Source organism: Sorex araneus, chromosome 9, assembly GCF_027595985.1.
Source record: "Sorex araneus isolate mSorAra2 chromosome 9, mSorAra2.pri, whole genome shotgun sequence".
NCBI lineage: Eukaryota > Metazoa > Chordata > Mammalia > Eulipotyphla > Soricidae > Sorex > Sorex araneus.
The window spans coordinates 53,799,754-53,820,522 of NC_073310.1; the positions used below are offsets into that span (position 1 = coordinate 53,799,754).

Genomic DNA, 20,769 nt, shown 5'->3' on the forward strand with positions numbered 1-20,769 from the left:
ATTTGAAATTTACCTAGAGTAATTCCGATTAACTTTGACATCAAAGTTCATAACAGAAGCCAAGATGATATTTCAACTGGTAAGAATACATGACGAGGTGCTGAGTTCAATTTCAAGTACATATAGCTCCCCAAGCATTGCAAGGCAGTGACCACTACAAAAATGGTTAATAAAAAGTTCAAACAGTTGGACATACCAGCAGTAGTACCGTGCCTATATCACAGGAGAGAAGATTTCTGCTATACTAAACATCTCACCTTGATTTCTGTGATACAGTCTGGGTTTGTTTTCTTGGGGCTTTTGGTTTGTTTGTTTGTTTATTTATTTGGGGGCCACACCCAGTGATGCTCAGAGCTTACTCCTAGTTCTAGTTCCAGGGGTCGCTCCTGGCAGGGCTTGGAGAGGCACATTTGGGCTGCTGGCAAGCAACCTATTCACCGTACTATCTCTTTACCCAGTACTGAATTTGTTTAAGAGAAAGTCTAGTAATGGAAGAAGGAATGCTAAGGAATCCAATTAATATGAAGACTAATTAAAGGTACACATCACAGAAAATAAGAGACTGTATAAATGACAGTCTATATATAAGACAGTCTGTGTATAAAAATAAGAGACTGTATAAATAAGATATTGTAAGATCATCCAAAACGAATAATTAGTTAACATAATGTTACATTTCAAGTCAAGTATAAATTAAATAGGCTTTCATCTACCCAACTGCAAAGCTAACTACATAGTTGTAGAAAAATGTGATATAACGGCCACTCTTCTTCATAAAGTAGAGATTTCCTGACTTATTAGTTTGTCTGCAATTATTCATAGCTAATTCTCCTCTATAAAGATTATAGAGTTTTCTTTTCGGTTTTGTTTTGGGGCGATACTGGTGGTGCTCATTGGTTACTCCTGACTCTGCTCCTAAATTATTCCTGGCAGTGCTGGTGAACCGTATGAAATGCTGGGGCTCAATTCCAGGTTGGCCACATTACCTGCTGTGCTGTCACTCCTGCCCTAGGATTATGGTGATTATGGTTTTAAGTGGTATTGTTAGCCTGATCCACATTACTCAGAAGTATTTGATTGGACTTTAATAGAAAATTGCTTTACTTATCTTAATCTATGGATTATTGAGTTCAAGTTCAATATGCCTGTACCTAACTACATGCACATATAGATTTGTATATAGACATTTTATGATGATATGATTTTCATGATTGTATGATTTGCATTTGTTTAGCACCTGTACTTGCTCTAAGCTGCGTAAAAATACGTTGTTGATAAGAAACTCGTTTAATTAACAATAAGTCTCAAGATGCACAATGGTGCTTCTCAATGTAGACTTCTTCATTAACAGAATATCAGATCTACAGAAGAATTAACACAGGATATAGTAAATGGAAAAAATCATTGTTAATTTGATATTTAAGAAATTAATATTTAAGAAAATATCATATTTTAGAAAATATTATGTTTAATTTGATATTTAAGCAGTGTTCCCATATTCCCTCCCCACCCCCACCCCACATGTCAACTTGACAGGCACGTTACAAAGTTTCAATGGTTGCCGCTTAGATCTCATGTTTTCAGTACTGTTGAGTCTGTGCTTTGGATATATGTCTATACCATTCACTTATATCCTTATTATGGCTGAAGCCCTGATGCCTGTTAACTTATTACTTTCTGTTCTCTTCTTCTCCCCTTAATTTCTTTCCTCTGTGTCCTCTTCCTCTCTAAACACTGTGGTCAAGGGTGATTTTGACACCCCCCCCTTTAACTACATTTCCTCATCCAGTATTTTATATATCACAGATCATCCTGTGTTTGTCTTTCTTCTTCTGGCTTACTTCACTCAACATAATATCTACAAGTTCCAACCACATTGCAGCAAATTGCATAATTTCATCATTCTTTGCAGCTGCATAGTATTCTATTGTGTATATGTACCAGATCTTTATAATCCATTCATCTGTTGTTAGACATTTAGCTTAATTACATTAGTTACAGCAGTGAATAATGGTGTTTATCTATTCTTTTGAGAGAGTTTTTAAAATTGAATCACTGTTGAATTGAATACACAGTTACAAGTTTGTTCATCTCTTCATCAGTGTACAATATATTCTTCTTAAATATATAAAGGTTGTATTTAGGCTTTTAAAAGCAATTACTTTGTATTGTTTTAGCAAAAATTTTTCCTAAATTCTTTTTAGTTTGTCTGACATGCTATTATAATGTGAAAGCAGCATTTTTGAGTTTTTTATTTGCAATGTGCTACTTTTAAGCCTGTCTCAAATACTTCTTTATGCATCATACAGTTTCTATATGGCACAAAACAGTGTTTTGTAGTCCTTCTGGTTAGAATTTTCATTTTAAGTCACGTTACACTTGTCTTGCATGTGTTTTAAAGTTGCATTATGTATATCTCACCTCATCTGAAAGCTGTCAGTTCTTTTTGCTGGAGGCAAGAGAAAGAATTTCATACCCATTAGTTTAATTGCACTGTGCCATTAAAGCATCCAGTTTTCTGGTTTATTCATTAATCTGTTAATAATGTCTCAATATTTTTCTATTAATTGAATTTTGAATAATGAGTAATTACACTTTTACTACTTTATTTTTCTTATCTGTGTATTTAATATACATGATTTACATAAATTATATACTTAATTGTATTTAATTTTATATCTTTTCTATTTAACCATTTAAACTTTACTGATTTAGCAGAATAAGTTGCTTTATAGTCTGTAATTTTTAATTACTCTTTCTCCTTGTTTTAAATACCATTGGAAAAAATAACTTCATCTTTTTTGCAAATAACAAAATTCTAAATGTTGATCAGATAAAAGAATTGTTGGCACTTTCAAGTGTAAGCTTGTATAGTGAAAAGATACTAAATGAGAATCAGGAAATGTAAGGTTTTAAAGTTTCTAGTTTTCTTCATTATTCATGAGACTTGAATCATAAATAAAATTTGAGCCAGCCATGAAATACAGATAACTTCCCTTCTCAAAGCAGTTGTAAGTGTAAGGTATGAAAATATAGGAGGAAGTCCTTTGTAGACTACAAAAATTAGGCTCTTATTGTGTTCATTATTATCATCATCATTATTATTAAGGCTTTTTCTCTTACCGGTGAAAATTTGACTTGTGCACGACCAATATTATACCAGTGGTGAAATTGGCAAAGCGTAGTTTTTCAGATATGTGAGAAGGTGGAAAATGTGGTGAATTTGCCCAGTCGCTCAGCATTAGTGAAAGACAGTTTTGGCAGAGTAATGACTTTTTCCATCCTCAAATATACTGTCTCCCTTTCCATAGAAACTATGTGAAGCAAGACGTCATATGTTTAAAATCTCTAACCCCCCCCAAAGAAAAGAAAAGAAAAGAAAAGAAAAGAAAAAAGAATCTCACCTTCAAAACAAATAAACTTTGGAGGAGCTTTACGGCTCAAGTCTAACATTTCACTGTCCCACAGATTGTAAACATTACAAGACCTTGGTGAGCCGTGCCCATGATCTCATTTGAGACCTTGGCTCCCTCTGTCTCATACCAGGCACCTTAGGAAGTTCTTGGATCAGAGGGAGGTGTGATCACTTTTGTTATTTTTCCCCAGTTTGGCCACATTGTTGAGGCTTGCTGTGTCTGCTGATAAAGCAGCAAGAGTATTAGAGAATTACTAGACTGTGAAGTTCAATAGATCTTATCAATTTATATTCCACTCTACCTATACATGAGACTAATACAACTTTTAAGTGTTTTACTGTGGCTTAGTACTTTAAGATTACAGTCTCCTTATTCTCTCTCTTTATTCCAATAAATATTTATGAAAAAGTCTCTTCAGTGACAAATACCAGACTATATCCCAAGTGAAAATCAAACATGACCAGGCATCTTTGTTCTGAGAAGAGCCCACATCAATGGGGAGGAAAAACCCATGAAAAAAGAATTACAATATTATGAAAAAATGGTGACAGATACTTTTTGTTTCAAGTGGCCAGATCAGATTTTAAGATTAATTTATTTACAACTCAGCAATCAATTTATGGATCCGGCTACTTTTTGCTTGATATTCTGCCATTCTCAGGGTGACATGCAGTCATTCCTTTGTACAAGTAAAACTTGTCCTAAGGGAGTTCCAACAGCATTTTCCCAGAACTCATTGGCCATAATGTAACTACCTATCTGAACTTTGAACAAACATTTTGATGAGGGCAGCAAGCCTCCCATGATTGATGTAAGCCAGTCAAAATACTGAAGAGTAGAGGACTCCTGATGTTCATACGTGATACCCATACAGAGCTATACTTGGCAAACACAGAAGAGGAAATGGATTTGGTAGGAATCCTTTAAAATATGGAGGGGAAGTGAAGTGAAAAAGAGAGCAAAACAAAACAAAAACATGAAGGCAAGGGGACTTATCAATACCAAGACGAGAAATGGAGGGAAATTTGATGAAGATGTTATTTAAGTTTCATAGGGGGAAAATGAGAGTTTTCAGTCATGCATAGGATTTTACAAAAGTTTGACCAAACATCTAGGTAGGTAAAGACAGTGTAGTTTAAAATGCAAAATTGCATGGCTCTTTAGACCCAGACCCAGCCCTAGCAGCTGACCTCTGCTACCCAAGGGCCACCATACTCCAGGCCGCTTTCCGGATGCTCTGGTTGAGCCTCAGGCATGAATGAAATCCCATGGAACCCAGATAATGCAGAAATATGTGACCTCAGACTCTAAACTCAAGAGGACCTGGAAGCAGAGATCCTCTGCCTGCTATCCCCCACTCTCCAGTAACTGAGGATCATACCCATAAGCCACACCCTGCCACCCTGCTGGCACCAGATAATCTCCTCCTCGGCCACCCTCCAAATCTCAAAGGCTGCTCCTCCCAGACGAGAGTATAAAATGAGGCCCCCATAACCATGCTACCAGACTCTGCTCCAGGCTGTTTTCACTCAGGGCTCCCTAGAGGGGGACGGGTGAGAACCCTCCTCGCCCCAAGGGACCCAGCCCTGGCAGCCGACCTCCATCACCCAACCACTGCCAACTGCAGGCCGCTTTCTGGACCGCGCAACACATTGTAAGACACTTCCTACCCATTTTCCATAATTACCACACCATATTTGATGGAGTTCAGTCAGTAGGCAACAAATCATAGATATATATATATAGATAAATATATATATATACATCACGACCACGAAATCCTGTTGATCGTCGAGTTGCTCGAGCAGTCTCAGTAACCTCTACATTCGTCCTGTCCCTGAGATTTTAGAACCCTCTCTCTCTTCTCGGCCTTCCCAGTGATGCTGCACTGGAGGCTCTTTCAGGGTCAGGGGAATGAAATTTAGCTGGTTACTGGCTTTGGCATATGGATACACCATGAGAAGCTTGCGAGGCTGTCCCATGTGGGCAGGAAGCTCTCAGTAGCTTGTTAATTTCTCTCAGAGGAAAAAGTAGGTTGTAAGCGGCCACGTGCTTCTGGGAGCTTGCTTTTAAGTCTCTGGATGTTGGCCGTTGATGGGATTACACACACCTGGGTTCCTCTACTGGTACCTTCATGTGTGAGGCTTGTCCGAACATGTGGAGAGGGGCCTTGAGCATGGCTGTGGCTGGGGTTCCGGTGGTCTTCGGCTGCTGGGAGCTCTGCTTGGGGTGGGGAGGGAAGCTGGAGCCCATCCCCTCTGAGGGGCCCTGGGGAAGACAGACAGGCATGTGGGCAAGAGACTCTCTGCATATATATATGATACATATGTACATATATACATATATATACATATACATACATACATATATATATGCGGTTGAACCAGTTCAAGACCTCCAGAATCCAGCATCAGCTATGCTCAAAGCCAGTCTCCACACGTTCGGATGAGCCTCATACATGAAGGAACTGGCAGAGGAACCCAGGTGTGCGGGACCCAGGGCTGAGGTCTCCAAGCCTGCTTGGATTGGGACTGGGCCTTCTCCACCCAGATCCCCTATTTTCCAGTAGCTTGGCAGCCACACCCACAAACTGCCTCCAGTGTCATATAATCCCACCAATAGCCAGCATCCAGAGACTATAAGACCAAGCTCCCGGAAAGTGGCCGTGCACATATAATAGCCTTGTTCTCCCTCTTGGAGAAACTGACAAGCTACCAAGAGTCTATTGCCTGCATGGGAGAGCCTTGCAAGCTCCTCATGGCATATTAATATCCCAAATACAGTAAAAGATGTATACATACCTCTCGAAGAGCCTGGCAAGCTACCGAGGGTATCCCGCCCTCACAGCAGAGCCTGGAAAGCTACTCATGGCATATTAGATATGCCCAAAACAGTAACAATAGGTCCTATTCCCCTGACCCTGAAAGAGCCTCCAACTTTGGGAAAGGTGAGTAAGGAGAGGCTGCTAAAATCTTAGTGGTGAGTGTAATAGAGATGTTACTGGTGCCCGCTCGAGTAAATCGACGAACAATGGGATGACAATGATACAGTGATAGATATATTCAGAGAGCCCGGCAAGCTATTGAGAGTATCCCATCCACAACGGGCAGAGCCTGGCAAGCTATCCATGGCATATTCGATATGCCAAAAACAGTAATCATAGGTCTCATTCTCTGAACCCGAAAGAGCTTCCAATCGTTGGGGAAGACGAGTAAGGAGAGGCTGCTAAAAATCTCAAGGCTGGGAGGAATAGAGATGTTACTGGTGCCTGCTCGAGTAAATCGATGAACAACGGGATGACAGTGATACAGTGATAGGGAAGATATGAGAGTTTTCAGTCATGCATAGGAGTTTACAAAAGTTTGACCAAACATCTAGGTAGGTACAGATAGTGTAGTTTAAAGTGCAAAATAGCGTGGCCCTTTAGATACAAGAGCGATTCTAAGGACTGGGATATAGATATCAATAAATAATACTGGGAATAAGACAAGGAAGTGAAGGTGAGACTGAGTTGGGAAATACCTGAATGTCTGCATATGATTTCTACCTTTTCCTGAAGGAAATGAAGCTGAGTGCAGATCTGAGTATATCTGCTATCCTTTGGACAGTGTCTCTATTTTACTTTTTATTGTAGTTTGGACAACATGGTTACAACTGTGTTAACCTCGTATTTATGATGCACAGTCTTTCTAATCTTTTTGGAGGTCTGATTTCATTAAGTGAATTAAGACTTCATTATGATTCCTTGGGAAAGGTCCAGCAGTCTCTCATGCTTCTAGAAGTTTTATACTAGAAGGTCATTTTGACCTTTAGAAACCTGAATTACCTTTTCTCTTCTTGACTAGTTTAAATATGTCCTCTGTTTATTTAATGCTTCCATTCCAAACTGATTTTCCTTTTTTCCTAATTCTTATGGATATCTCCATCTCTTTAAAATTTGTTTTTTTGTTATCACATAATTATGGCATAATTCATTTATCTCATTTGAATATTTCTAAGATTTTCTTTTTTCCCCCTTGTAATAACTCCATGTAGCTTTCTGGTATTAGTTCAGTGGTAGAGCACCTGCCTGGCAGGCATGATGTCATAAACTCAATCCCTGACTTAGCCTCACGTGTCAAGTCCAATAATGACGGCATCCATTTGTGAGAACTGGTACCTCTGCTAAATATGTGTAATGCACCAAAATCTGGTGCATCAAAGCCTCACAAACAAATGTGCAAGCATTGTAACCAGTGTTCAGTGTACCATGACTAAGTGTGTGTAACCCCTTATATCAATCACAACAATAGCAATAACAAAAGGAAAAGATGGGTGATTATACAAACAACTAGGAGATCTTGGAGAGATAGTACAGCCTATAGGACACTTGTCTTGCACATGGTTTGATCCCCAGCACCAGGAGTGATCCCTGGGAACAGATTCTGGGAGTAAGCCCTGAGCACAGCTGGGTGTGACCCTGAAACCAAAAATCGAAACAATTTTTTCAAATAACAAAGTAACTATAAGGGAATTGTCTATTGAGTGTTCATAGGCTTTGGAAAGAGAAATGTGGGTCAGCATAGCCTTCCTTATGTCGTGGTCCTCAGAATGCCATCTTGGTGGTTTTCACAGTGATCAAGAGCTTGGATTCCATTGCTCCCTATTCCCTGTTTAATGTTTTTATTGGGGGCCACACCTGGTGGTATTCAGGGCTTACTCCTGTGTGCCTAGGGGTCACTCCTGGTGGGGCTTGGAACCATCGAACCCAGGTCAGGTGCATACAAGGCAGACACCCTACCCACTGTACTTTCATGGCAGCTATTCGACTTCCTTTTTATCTGGACTTTTTCATTCCTTCATCGCATTGCCTTTGCCTCATGCTTTGGGGATGAAATTTCTATTCATTTTCTCACAAAGCCAGTCTTTGTTCTAGGGATAGGGAAGCTTCAGTTTGCAGTCTTAAAAGTTCACTCTGCATAGTCTGACAGAACATTGCAGTGCCATCAGACCTCCTGGCATTTCAGTCTTTCCATGAATCAGAGCCTGAGCAACCCATCCCTACCATCTGCTGCTGCTGAGTTCCAGGGAGTTCTCTTGCAATTTGGACTCCCTGCTCCTAGGTCTTTCCCAAATCCCTCTGCTTTTCCTTTATAGGTTTTGAAGTTTCTTAGAGCTTGGTAATGGTGGGTAGTTTGTCCAGATCCCGTAGTATTTTGGGGGAGTCAGTGTAGACGCTTTGTCACCTACTATTTGTTTCTCTGTAGTTTGCTTGGGGGCCACATCTGGTAATGTTCAGTGTTTACAGCTGACTCTAGCTCAGGGTACCTCAGGGAGTGCCCGGAATTGAACATGGGTCAGTGGTGTGCAGGGCAAACACCTTGTCTCTCTAGCCCTAGTCATCTACTATTTTTGTATATGTTGTTGGGCTAGACTAATTGCTCCTTTTTTAAAAGGTAGATATGAAAAGGATGCCACCATTATCTTTCAGAAATTCCTGTTATTTTCTTCTTCTTCTTCTTCTTCTTCTTCTTCTTCTTCTTCTTCTTCTTCTTCTTCTTCTTCTTCTTCTTCTTCTTCTTCTTCTTCTTCTTCTTCTTCTTCTTCTTCTTCTTCTTCTTCTTCTTCTTCTTCTTCTTCTTCTTCTTCTTCTTCTTCTCCTTCTTCTTCTCCTTCTTCTTCTCCTCCTCCTCCTCCTCCTCCTCCTCCTCCTCCTCCTCCTCCTCCTCCTCCTCCTTCTTCTTCTTCTTCTTCTTCTTCTTCTTCTTCTTCTTTTTTTTGCATTTTGGGTCAGACTCGGTGATACACAGGGGTCACTCCTGGCTCTGCGCTCAGGAATCACCCCCGGCGATGCTCAGGGGACCATATGGGATGCTGGGAATCAAACCTGGGTTGGCCTCGTGCAAGGCAAACACCCTCCCTACCTACTGTGCTATCGCTCCAACTCCTCTTCTTTTTTAAATGTAGGAGTACTGCTACTTATTCAGCCATTGATTAAGCTGATTGAATTGGGCATGAACTCCACATTCCTTTTTTTTCTTGAATCACCATGAGGTATGGTTACAAAGCTTTCATGTTCAAAATTCAGCTGTACAATAATCGAACACCCATCCCTCCACCAATTCACACTTTCCACTACCAGTGTCCCCAGTATATGCACCCCCATCCCAGTCCTCAAGCTGCCTCCATGGCAGGCAATTTCCCCTATACTCTCTCTCTACTTTGGGGCATTTTGTCTTGCTCGAATTTTCCCACCACCATACAAGCCTGCCTGTCAGGATCATTTATTGTCCATTGCTCATTTTGAATATCTTCGGTGCTGTGGCCATCACTTCTGGAATCCTAGACTGTAAATGATTGGGTTCCAGAGACATTTCTGTAGGGCACTAATCTATTTTGGGATTCAATTCGGGGTATCTGGACTGGGGCTGTTGGTGCGCTAAGATGGCGCCTGGAGGCACATTGTGGGAGTGACAGTCAGGCCAACAAGCGGGCAGAGAGCTGGGGAGGGACAGCCCAGCACCTCTGCCGCCATGTGGCATGGAGATTTCATCCTGGCACCGCATACATGGTCCTTGCTTGTGGAAGTTCTTGGTCTCCAGGATTCCATCTGGAGTAGGCAGGGAGAGTGCACCTGCTCCATCTGGGGTGCCCTGGCTGAAATTGACTTGGTGTGGGGTCTGGAGAGATCTCTGGCTCTGTGGTGTCTTTCGGAACTCGCTGCTGTGTCTCTGGCTTTTGATCCCTTTCGAGATTTATTTATGGGTCTCTGAAGCAAGGCTAGTAATAGTTTGCAGGGTGGCGCTGGAGTTGGTTGGACTGGACAACATATACAACATACTGACAAGATATACATATACATGGACTGGAGCAATAACACAGTGAGTAGGGTGGTTGCCTTGCACTCGGCCGACCCAGATTTGATTACTCCATCCCTCTCGGAGAGCCCGGCAAGCTACAAAGAGTATCCCACCCACATGGCAGAGCCTGGCAAGCTACCCATGACGTATTCCATATGCCAAAAACAGTAACTGTCACTGGTGCCTGCTCCAGCAAATCGATGAACAATGGGATGACAGTGCTACAGTGACAGTGCTATATCTTGGTGAAGTCTGTCCTGAGACCGCAGAGTCAGGCCAGGGTTATGGCAGCGATTTTGGATTATGGAAGCAAGCGGCTGCTGGGGACTCTGCTTGGGCAAGCACAGGCCAATTTGCCTTCGATTTATCCCAGTCTGTTCAGCCATTCTCAGGTCTCAGATTAACTGTGGCTTTTTTTGTCTTTTTAGATTTATCTATGGGTCTCTGAGATAAGGCCAATAAATGAGCTTCTATAGCTGAGCCGGAGGTGGTTTGTGGGCATGGTTCCCACATATCTAACTTCTGTTCATTTAATTTCTTGGTAAACTTGGTCCCAATTTGTTGGGGTCCAGCCAAAGGCACAGTGGCAATTTGGGGGTATCAGGAAGCCTGAAGGCACCATCGGGCTGCTGATACACTCACCCCACAGGTACAGGTTGACCAGTTGGCAGCATCATACCCCCATTCCCTGTTATTTTCTTGAGAAATAAAATTGTCAATTTTGCAATTGACAAATATATTTGATTCTAAGTACCTATAACACTCAGAAAAGTCGAACTTTGGGATTACACGTTCAAAGCTTTCTGCATTTTTTTAAGTGAAGCAGGTTGTTTTTCTTGTTAACTGGAACTTACTTAGAAAAACATGAAGGTTCGGGGCAACCCGAAGCGGGGCGGGTGAGGCCCTCACCCCCCCACCCCCACCAATGGAGCCAGCTCAGTAGCCGAAAACCTCTAGAACTCAACTGCTGCTTTGCTCTTGGCCGCTCTCCACATGCTCAGGGCCGAGACTCACCCATCAGTGAATATATTCCTGGGCCATGTGACATCTCATACTTTACACCACTAATATTCTGAGAGTAGCACACCACATTTTATGGGGTTTAAAGTAGAAGGCAACCAATTTTAAGAGGAAATATATTTATACAGCTATAGATATAAGCACACAAGACTCAATCTTTAACAACATGTTAACCTCTTGTAGAAGGGCTTAATGGCCCCAGTGTGCAAGTGTAGATTGAAATACTACAATCTTCACACACTTTCCTCTAAGAAACCTTTTCTGTCTTATTTTTAGTGGATTATTCATAACAAACTATACAATTATTTCAGTTTTGCTTTGGGCCAGGGATTGGGGTTTAGGATGGAAACATCTGAAATATGGTGGTGGAAGGTATAATGGTGGTGGAATTGGTGTTCAAATATTAAATGTGATCAAATATTGTGAACTACTTTATAAAAATAAAATAAAAAATAAGAAGGAAAGACATGAGGGGAGAGAAAGAAAGGACTGTGTCTTCAAGAGAGAGCACAGGTTTCTCCAGAGTGTTAAAGAAAGCAAAAAAAAAAAAGTGAGATCTGTGTTCAAGGGAGAACACGGGCCTGAAGAGCAAGCCCTAACCCCCTTTGTTTGTGTTTATAATTGAGGCATCAATGCTTTACAAGAATATAAGCATTTTAGTGTTTTCAGCATGCAGTGTTACCATCCCATACCTGCCACCTAAGTGCCAAGATTGCGCCACCATTGTCCACAAGTTTCTTCCTGCCTACTTCCACTCCTGTATAACCTCAGTTCTGTTCTCATAAAGATTTGTTTAAATCAGACATTGTCTATTAGCTTGTTTGGTTCTTTATATACCATCTTTGAATGAGATCTGCCTTGTATTTCTCCTTCTGACTTAGTGTGAAAAATCTTGCATGTGCTTAAGAGTCACATGTCATAGAATTATACCGAAGCTTTGGGATCATACAACTCTAAATTCAAATCTCCCTTTCGACCCTTTTTATTTCACACTTCTCTGTGGCTTTCTTAATTCCTAACAAGAACTTTTTTATGGCTTTCTGGGTCACACTGGCAGTGCTTAGGAGCTACTCCCAGTTCTGACCTCAAGAATTACTCCTGATGGTGCTCGGGAAGCCATGTGAGATGCTGGGGACCAAACCCGAGTTTCCCGTGTGCACTATCGCCTGCTGTACTATTGCTCCGGCTTAATTCCTAACAAGAAATAAAATACTACCATCCTAACAACTACCATTGATAAGCACCTCAAATAATACTTAGTAATTTTAATTTGGATAGGTATTCAATTGGAAATTAATAAATTCATATTTATCATCTTTTGCTGATAGCTTCCATCAGGAGAGGAATAATATAAATTACAATAAAAGTAAAATATTTTAACATATTTCATAAAAACCTGTATTGTATAATTCTAGAAATAAAAGAAGCTATTTTCAAAATGATTTTATCAATACATCAGAATGTAAAAGCATCTACTGACTATCAGAAATTGTATTTAAATTTGTTATTCTGAACAAGGCTACCAGTATGCTGATGTCACTTCCCACAGCAATCGGGAAACACAATAGATGGTTGGACTTACTTTGAAGAGAACCTAACTTGATCCTTTCCTTCACCATTCTCTAAAAGCTTAGTTTGGTTGGTTAGGCCTTTAAATGAAAGTTTTCTTTTCGAGTTATCAGTGTGCAAGCAATCAAATTCAGTGGATAGTACACAAATTGGCACAGGAACATTTATAGAAACTAAGCATGCAACAATGAATAGGACAGGAAGAGTCCCTCCCTCCCTGTCAAAGGCAGAGTTCAAGGTGAAAGGTAAAGCATTAAAGCATGACTGTTTTGAGTTGAGTGATGAATGTTATGAAAGAACTAGGCATAAGAAGAGACATGGTTTCCACCAGACATGAAGCTCAGGACAGACTTCATGATGGAAATTGCACCTTCGATGGTAGCCAAGGATGTGCAGGAATTCCCAGGCATGTGGAGAAGTTGACCCCAAAAAGGCATGAGCACAAGCATGCAGACACATACTTATGTCTGCATCAGAGGACTGGAAGCTTGAAGGTTGGCTGCTCAAGTTCAGACTCACCAGGGAAGCTCTAAAAATGAAAATCTGTATAGATTTCATCCACCCAAGGCATCTCCTCCTCGGGGATTGAAGCCCATGACTCTGAGAGAAACCACTGTTTTAGGGTATGTGCATGGAGTTAGATATTATTTGGATATTATGCTAAGGGCAGGGGGACTATGGAAAGATTTGGAAGAAATGTGAATGAGATGATTTATTGGTTTTAAAAAATGACTGAGTTAACTAAAACATTAGATCACTACCTGATAAGGAATATAATCTACCTTATGAAGCTCATCTTTGAACATTCACTTTAAAAAACCCAAATGGAAAGAATTCCTGTTTTGTATGCTTATTGTGTGGCTTTACTGAGGCATTGTGTAGCAAGTGCATACCACTATTTCAGATAAAGATAAAGATCTTGACTCAAAAGATACTAATTTAGGGACCAGGGGGATAGTACAGTGGATAGGTCTTTTACTTTGCATGTGGCTGACCCAGATTTAATCCCCAGCATTTCATATAATCCTCTGAGTAGTGCCAGGAGTATTCCTGAGTGCAGAGGCAGATGTAATGCCTGAGCATCACTGGGTGTGGCCAAACAAAAAGGTACTAATTTATATTATTTGAGGAAGACATGAATCCAGGTCATTAATAGCTGTTACATAGCCATTGCTTTAAATCAGGAATTTGGGGCTTCCTTTCAATGATCTTTTCATTTTCCCTTTACTCTATCCATGCTTGATAGCACTCAACTAACTCAACTAATTAACTTCTAACTCTATACTTGTCAACCTCTCCACTTCAGCTTGGGTTTCTTTCTAAACCTGTATGTCCTTTTGCATGTCCCCACTAATGCAGAGTTCTCACCTGCACCCCATAATAAAGAGAATATAAAAAGAGACTTTCCACTTTCTGGTCTTCCTCCTACTTTAAGATTCCCTAATAATCAGCTTTCCTACCCTTCCCTCCTTTTATTCTAATAGTTTCTATTGAATTCAGGAAAAAATCTTGTGGGCCTTCATTCAACTTAGATCTTCTAATACCAAACAATTACTCTTCTTTTTATTCTCCTACCCCCCAATAAAAAACAAATCCTGCCTTTTCCATATTATCACTGTAGTCAAGCCAGTAATGGGGTAAATTAATCATTGAATTGATTATATTCTCTGACCAATCCTCACAAATTGACAATCTTCTCTACAGGTTTAGACTATCAGCCTCATCTGAATTATCACACCTCTGAATCTCAATGTGTAAAATAGGCTTGAAGTTCCCGACACAATTTTTTTTCTGCTTTAATGTTATCCCTGTCATTCTGAGATACCCTCCTTGGTATAAAATTGATAAAAATCCTCTTCCCCCAAAATGTTTAAACCTATTCAGTGATTTTCAATGCTTGTAAATAAACTCCACACTCTACTTATAAGACCCTTCAAGATTGCACCTGAAGACACTCTCATTCTCTTAACTATTTTATTCTTGAACCCTTCTAAATGGTAATTTAATTGTTTGAAATGGACTCCAGTCACCAGTGCAAGAAGGCTGTGATGTGCCTTACAGAGAAAATGTGTATTTGCTATCAGCTTAACTCAGGCATGAATTTCTGTGTGCTATTTTTGTGTTGAATGATAGTGCATTGACTGTGTATGAAATACCATGTCTTCGAACAGAAACATCAAGGTTATGTATTGATAGTTCGATTAAATGTTATGACCAGAGCATTGGTACAACTCCTGTTTCCTCTAGGAGCATTGATGTGGTATTCACAAATCCAGATTTTGAGATGAGTTTATGTAACATGGCTGGACACAGTACAATAGTACAACAATACTGGGCACAGCAGGTCTCAACTATACTTTTCAAACTTTGAAATACCCATTAGTTACCATAGTGTCTCCCTCATAATGGCTTTTTGATAAATGTTGAAATTGAATTGTTTTTGTATACACATGCTCTATGCAGTCATAGGAAAAATATGTATACTATAGAAATTAGAAATTGCATTTTATACTAAAGGTGTATCTCACAGATTTGTCATTATTTTGTGATCTGAGAAATAGTTGGTTTTTTAACATAGTCTTTATTTTTATTGCTCCCTAGGACTCTGGAGAAATGGTCCGTTCCTTTGTTGGTGGTTTGGAACTTGTTGTCAATTTACTGAAATCAGATAATAAAGAAGTCTTAGCAAGTGTGTGTGCTGCTATTACTAATATTGCAAAAGATCAAGAAAATTTAGCTGTTATTACAGATCATGGAGTTGTTCCTTTATTATCTAAATTAGCAAATACAGTAAGTACCTTGTTTTATGAAAATATATTTTGTCATAAGATATAATGGTATAGTGAAAAAAAATAAATTTAAATTACAGCGACCAGGATACAAGTTTAATTATTATAACTTATGCCTGAAGTTTAAGTCAGATTCTTTAATTTCTCAAAGAAAAATTTCTGTGGCAATGTATTTTAAGCTACACATGCTATTATACAAAATGTTTGTAAATAGAAGCTGACTTTCATTTGTCACTAGCGTTTAGTGGCAAATATAAATATTATGGAAATATTTAACTCCTGTTCATCAGCATAATCATTATTATCCTTAACATAACATTGACACCAAGTTTCAGAAGTTAAATGCATCTCCCCGATGTGTAGCAAGGTTGGCTCTTTGGCATTCATTCTTGAGCTACAATACTCTGGCAATCACTGTATTATTTATCCAGTGCTATGCCAGAGAGAATAAGCAGCCTCAAGAGCTAATGACTTCACCATGGCCAGAACTATTTGAGCATAGCTTGGACTACCACTTGGCAGAAAAATCATACAGCAGAAATTTAATAATTGGAAGAATGCTTAGTCTAGGAATTTTTTCAGGGATGGTCAACACTGAGTTCTTAACAACATCTGCCAGATTTAGTTAAGACAGACACCAAGTGGTTGCCTGAATGAAGAGCGCTGTAAAGTTAATAGACAGAAACCATGTTCCATTCACTTATATCTACAGTAGAGAAGTACATAAAAAAGGACATGATCTGCCTAAATAATACAGAAAAGAAATAGTAGACTCAAAACATTGCCTTTGCTGGCTGTCTTTTTCACCTTGAGACTGAGATGTACTCCTCAAGTAGAAGTGATGTTAGGGGGAGGAAGAGTTGACCTACTTAGCTTCATTAAGTGATCACTCCCTTAACAATGTCCAAGATTTTTTTTAAATTTTATTTTTGTCAACATTTAAAAATTGTTTTTACTACTCAAATGCTTGCTATCTGCATCTCTGCTCTGAGTAGACTTATTCCAAAGGAAACTCAGAATGAGCGAACAGTACCAGATACCTGATCACCTTTGAGTGCTCTGACTACATTTAGTCCATAAAAAATATCAAATTTGGGATTAAACCTCGATCCATGGGTAACCTAGCAAAATACTAATTCTTTCTAAGTGCCACCTGAAAAAGTGAACTAGTCCTTTTTCTTAACTCCTTGACTTCTAAGCAGGTAATAAGATCTAATACATATGGTTTGCAAACCATAATGCCCCAAAGGAGGGAGAGGGAGGGGGGAAGAGACAGAGAGAGAGGAAAGGAAGAAAGGAGGAATAAAGGTAGGAAGGAAGGGACAGAGGGAGGGAAAGACGGAGGGAGGGGGACATTGGTGATGGGAAATGTACACTGGTGGAGGGATGGGTGATGGAACATAGTATGGCTGAAACCTGGTCATGAATAGCTTGTAACTGTGTGTCTCACAGTGACTCAATTAAGAAAAAAGAAAAAAGAAAAGAAATTATTTTACCATTAGGGAAAAAAAAGATCCAGTGTCTAAACATAACCTCTGCATCAGTATAATGCTCATCACCACACTTTGTTTCCTATGTGCAGAATAATGATAAACTGAGACGACATCTAGCAGAAGCTATTTCACGATGTTGTATGTGGGGCAGAAATAGAGTGGCCTTTGGTGAACACAAAGCAGTGGCTCCATTAGTGCGTTACCTGAAATCACAGGACACGGCTGTGCATAGAGCAACTGCTCAAGCCTTGTATCAACTCTCAGAAGATGCCAACAATTGCATCACCATGCATGAGAATGGTGCAGTGAAGGTACACTTGAATGAATTTGTGGTTTAATTCCAAGTTTGGTCATATAGTCTGGAAAGAAATTTAAGTAACATTAAGAGTTTACTAAACAGGGGATTTGGACTTTGGGAACTTTCTACTTGTTGAGTCATGGCTATAGCTGGGCTATGTATTGTAGTTTATGCTGCCTCAAAGTTGTATAGAGATAGAATTTTTATAAATTAAAGAATGCAAGATGTACTTAGTAAAAAATGCTATCACTCCATAATTTTTTGGTTAAAGAAAATATAAATAACATGACAATTATATGTGTAATCGTATTTACTTAGCATGTAGGTAATAACACACAGATGTCAATTATATGACAAAGGAACTGTCTGAAACAGCAGATCTGGACTATAGTTTAACAGTCTTTTTTTTTCTTTTGGGGCCACACTTAGCGATGCTCAGGGGTTACTCCTGGTTCTGCACTCAGGAATTACTCCTGGCGGTGCTTGGGAGACCATATAGGATGCCAGGGATTGACCCCTGGTTGTCTGTGTACAAGGCAAATGCCCTATCCACTGTACCATCTCTCGGGCCCAGTTTAACAATCTTTTAAAAAGAAATTTTGTTCTTGGGCCACACCCAGCAATGCTATTGACTCTACCCTCAGGAATTAATCCTGCTGGTGCACAGGGTACCAGATGGTACCTGGGATCAAACCCAGGTACTTCACATGCAAGACAAACAATCCACCTTCTGTACTCTCTCTCTAGCCTCCAATAGTTTGACAGTCTTAAGGATAAGATCACAAAGGACCAATTCAAAGACATATTTAAGCATGTTAATCAAATCTTCTTTACCTTCACATAATATACAGATGGAGAAGAAATACTTCACATTGACCTATGTCTGTATTTGAAAACACCTAGAGCTTTTCAGTAGAATTTCTTCTGAAATTGTGGTGCTAAGGATCAAATTCAAGGCCTCACACATGCAAATAATCTACTGCTGAACAAACCCTGATATCAATAGTTTACTTGTATTAGGAAAAACAGATTTAAAATATTACTTCTTTTCTATACCTTATTTCCTTGCATAATGTAATTTTACTTGTATTTACTCACTTTGAAGACTATACTACCAAATTACATTTTTATTTTTTGAGACATGTGCCCAAAGTGGATTTGATCTTAAGAATTACCAAATTTTCTCATTAATCACATAGTAATCAAGTTTGTATATGCTAAATTTGGACCACATTTAGAAAAATAAAACCCTAAAACTGCCCATAGGCAATTTTTGAAATGATCATTTTAATTTATTCTTCAAACATATAGTTAAAGAACATGATACCAATTTTTCTGAAATAAAATCCATTTCCATTTAAGTGTGTCAACATTTCCACTATAAATCTGCTCTTATAGACCATAGATTAGGCCAAATTAGTTTCTTTAGGCAAATACCTGGCATAAAAAGCACCTTTTAAACTAAGAACTAATTTTTAAAAGTAAATTGTAAAAGATACATTAGAATATATTAATTTTAATCAGTGAAAGAATGATAAAAATGTTGTTCCATATATACTCACACTTTGAAAAGGACTTGTCTAATTTTTTAATACTTTTCTAATATTAATTTTTTATTTTATTGAACCACTGTGAGAGAGAGCATTACAAAGAAGTTCATGATTGGGTTTCAATTATACATACAGTATTCCAAAACCCATCCCTCCAACAGTGTACATTTCCCAGCACAAATGTCACCTGTTCCCTGCCCCAATCCCAGCCTGCCTCTATGGCAGGTACCTCTCTTCTTTCTCTCTGTTTCTCTGTCTCCCTCCCTCTTCTCTCTCTGTGTTCCCCTTCCCTCCCTCTCTCTCTCTTTCTCTCTCTCTCTCATTTTAGGCATTATGGTTTGCAATACAGATGCTGAAAGGTTATCATACATATCCCTTTACCTACTTTCAACAATGAGTTCTAGTCCAGAATGATCAATTCCAACTAATATTGTCATAATGCACCCTCCTCTATTTTAACTACTCCTCATCCCTCACACCAAAAAATAGTATGAAACTAATATTCAAGGCCAGGGATAATGGGTCAGGAGGACTGGTCAATGGTTAGACTTGTCTAATGTAAAATCATATATTCTATTACTAACAAGGTATTAACAACTACTCTATTTGTCTTTAACAAAATGAAGGTATGCAAACTAAATTGCAGAGCTGGAGGAATAGTACAATGGATAAGACCTAGGCTTGCATGCAGCAAATCTGGGTTTGATTACCCAGCATCACATACAGTCCTCTGAATACCTCCAGAAATGATCCCTGAGCACATAGAGTTATTTCTGAGCACAACAAGGCTTAACCCAAAACAAAGCAAAACTATTCAGTGGGTTGGTAAAATAACATATTACCAATAATAATTGGACAGTTGCCAGTTGGTTAAAGAATAAAAATACCTAGATAATTCAGAAAGTTTGAAAATTTAATAAGGTTCGCATGTTAAGGTTCAGATTGCCATATATCAAGGGAATACATAACCTTAAATTATTTATTTTCTAATTTATTTAGAAAATTATTTATTTTCTAATGCAAGAAATGTCATGATTGAAATGTATTCTACTATGAAAATTATGAAGCTGCATTTACCCGCCCACAAAATGTCTATGAACTGGACAAAAGAAGGCACTAAAATGACATGGTACAGAGGCAGAGGTGGGGAGGGAAGCTGGAGCCCATCCCCTCCGAGGAGCCCCGGGGAAGACAGCCAGGCATGTGGGCAAGAGACTCTCTGAGCAGCCCGAGCAGAGCTCCCAGCGGCCGAAGACCACTGGAACTTAGCTGCAGCCACGCTGGAGGTGTGTTCATATGCAAAATCCAGTAACAAGCAAAATCTCATTCCCCTGACTCTTTTTTTTAAATTTATTTATTTTTAATTAGAGAATCACCGTGAGGGTACAGTTACAGATTTATACACTTTTGTGCTTATGCTTCCCTCATACAAAGTTCGGGAACCCATTCCTTCACCAGTGCTCGTTCTCCACCACCCGTAAACCCAGCGTCCCTCCCACCCTCCCCAATCCCATCTCCCCCCCACCCCACCCTGCCACTGTGGCAGGGCATTCCCTTCTGTTTTCTCTCTCTCTAATTAGCTGTTGTGGTTTGCAATAAAGGTGTTGAGTGGCCGCTGTGCTCAGTCTCTAGCCCTCATTCAGCCCGCAACTCCCTTCCCCCACATGGCCTTCGACTACAATGTAGTTGGTGATCGCTTCTCTGAGTTGACCTTTCCCCGGAACGTGAGACCAGCCTCGAAGCCATGGAGTCAACCTCCTGGTACTTATTTCTACAGTTCTTGGGTGTTAGTCTC

At 39.5% G+C, this 20,769-nt stretch overlaps 1 protein-coding gene across 1 annotated transcript in view; it reads left to right on the forward strand.

The window, feature by feature from the left end:
* ODAD2 (outer dynein arm docking complex subunit 2) overlaps positions 1-20,769 on the forward strand; it is a 153,896-nt gene that overhangs the window by 85,271 nt on the left and 47,856 nt on the right. The window contains 2 exon segments of the mRNA XM_055117882.1: positions 15,446-15,634; positions 17,216-17,437. Of these exon segments, the coding sequence (XP_054973857.1) occupies positions 15,446-15,634; positions 17,216-17,437 (411 nt within the window).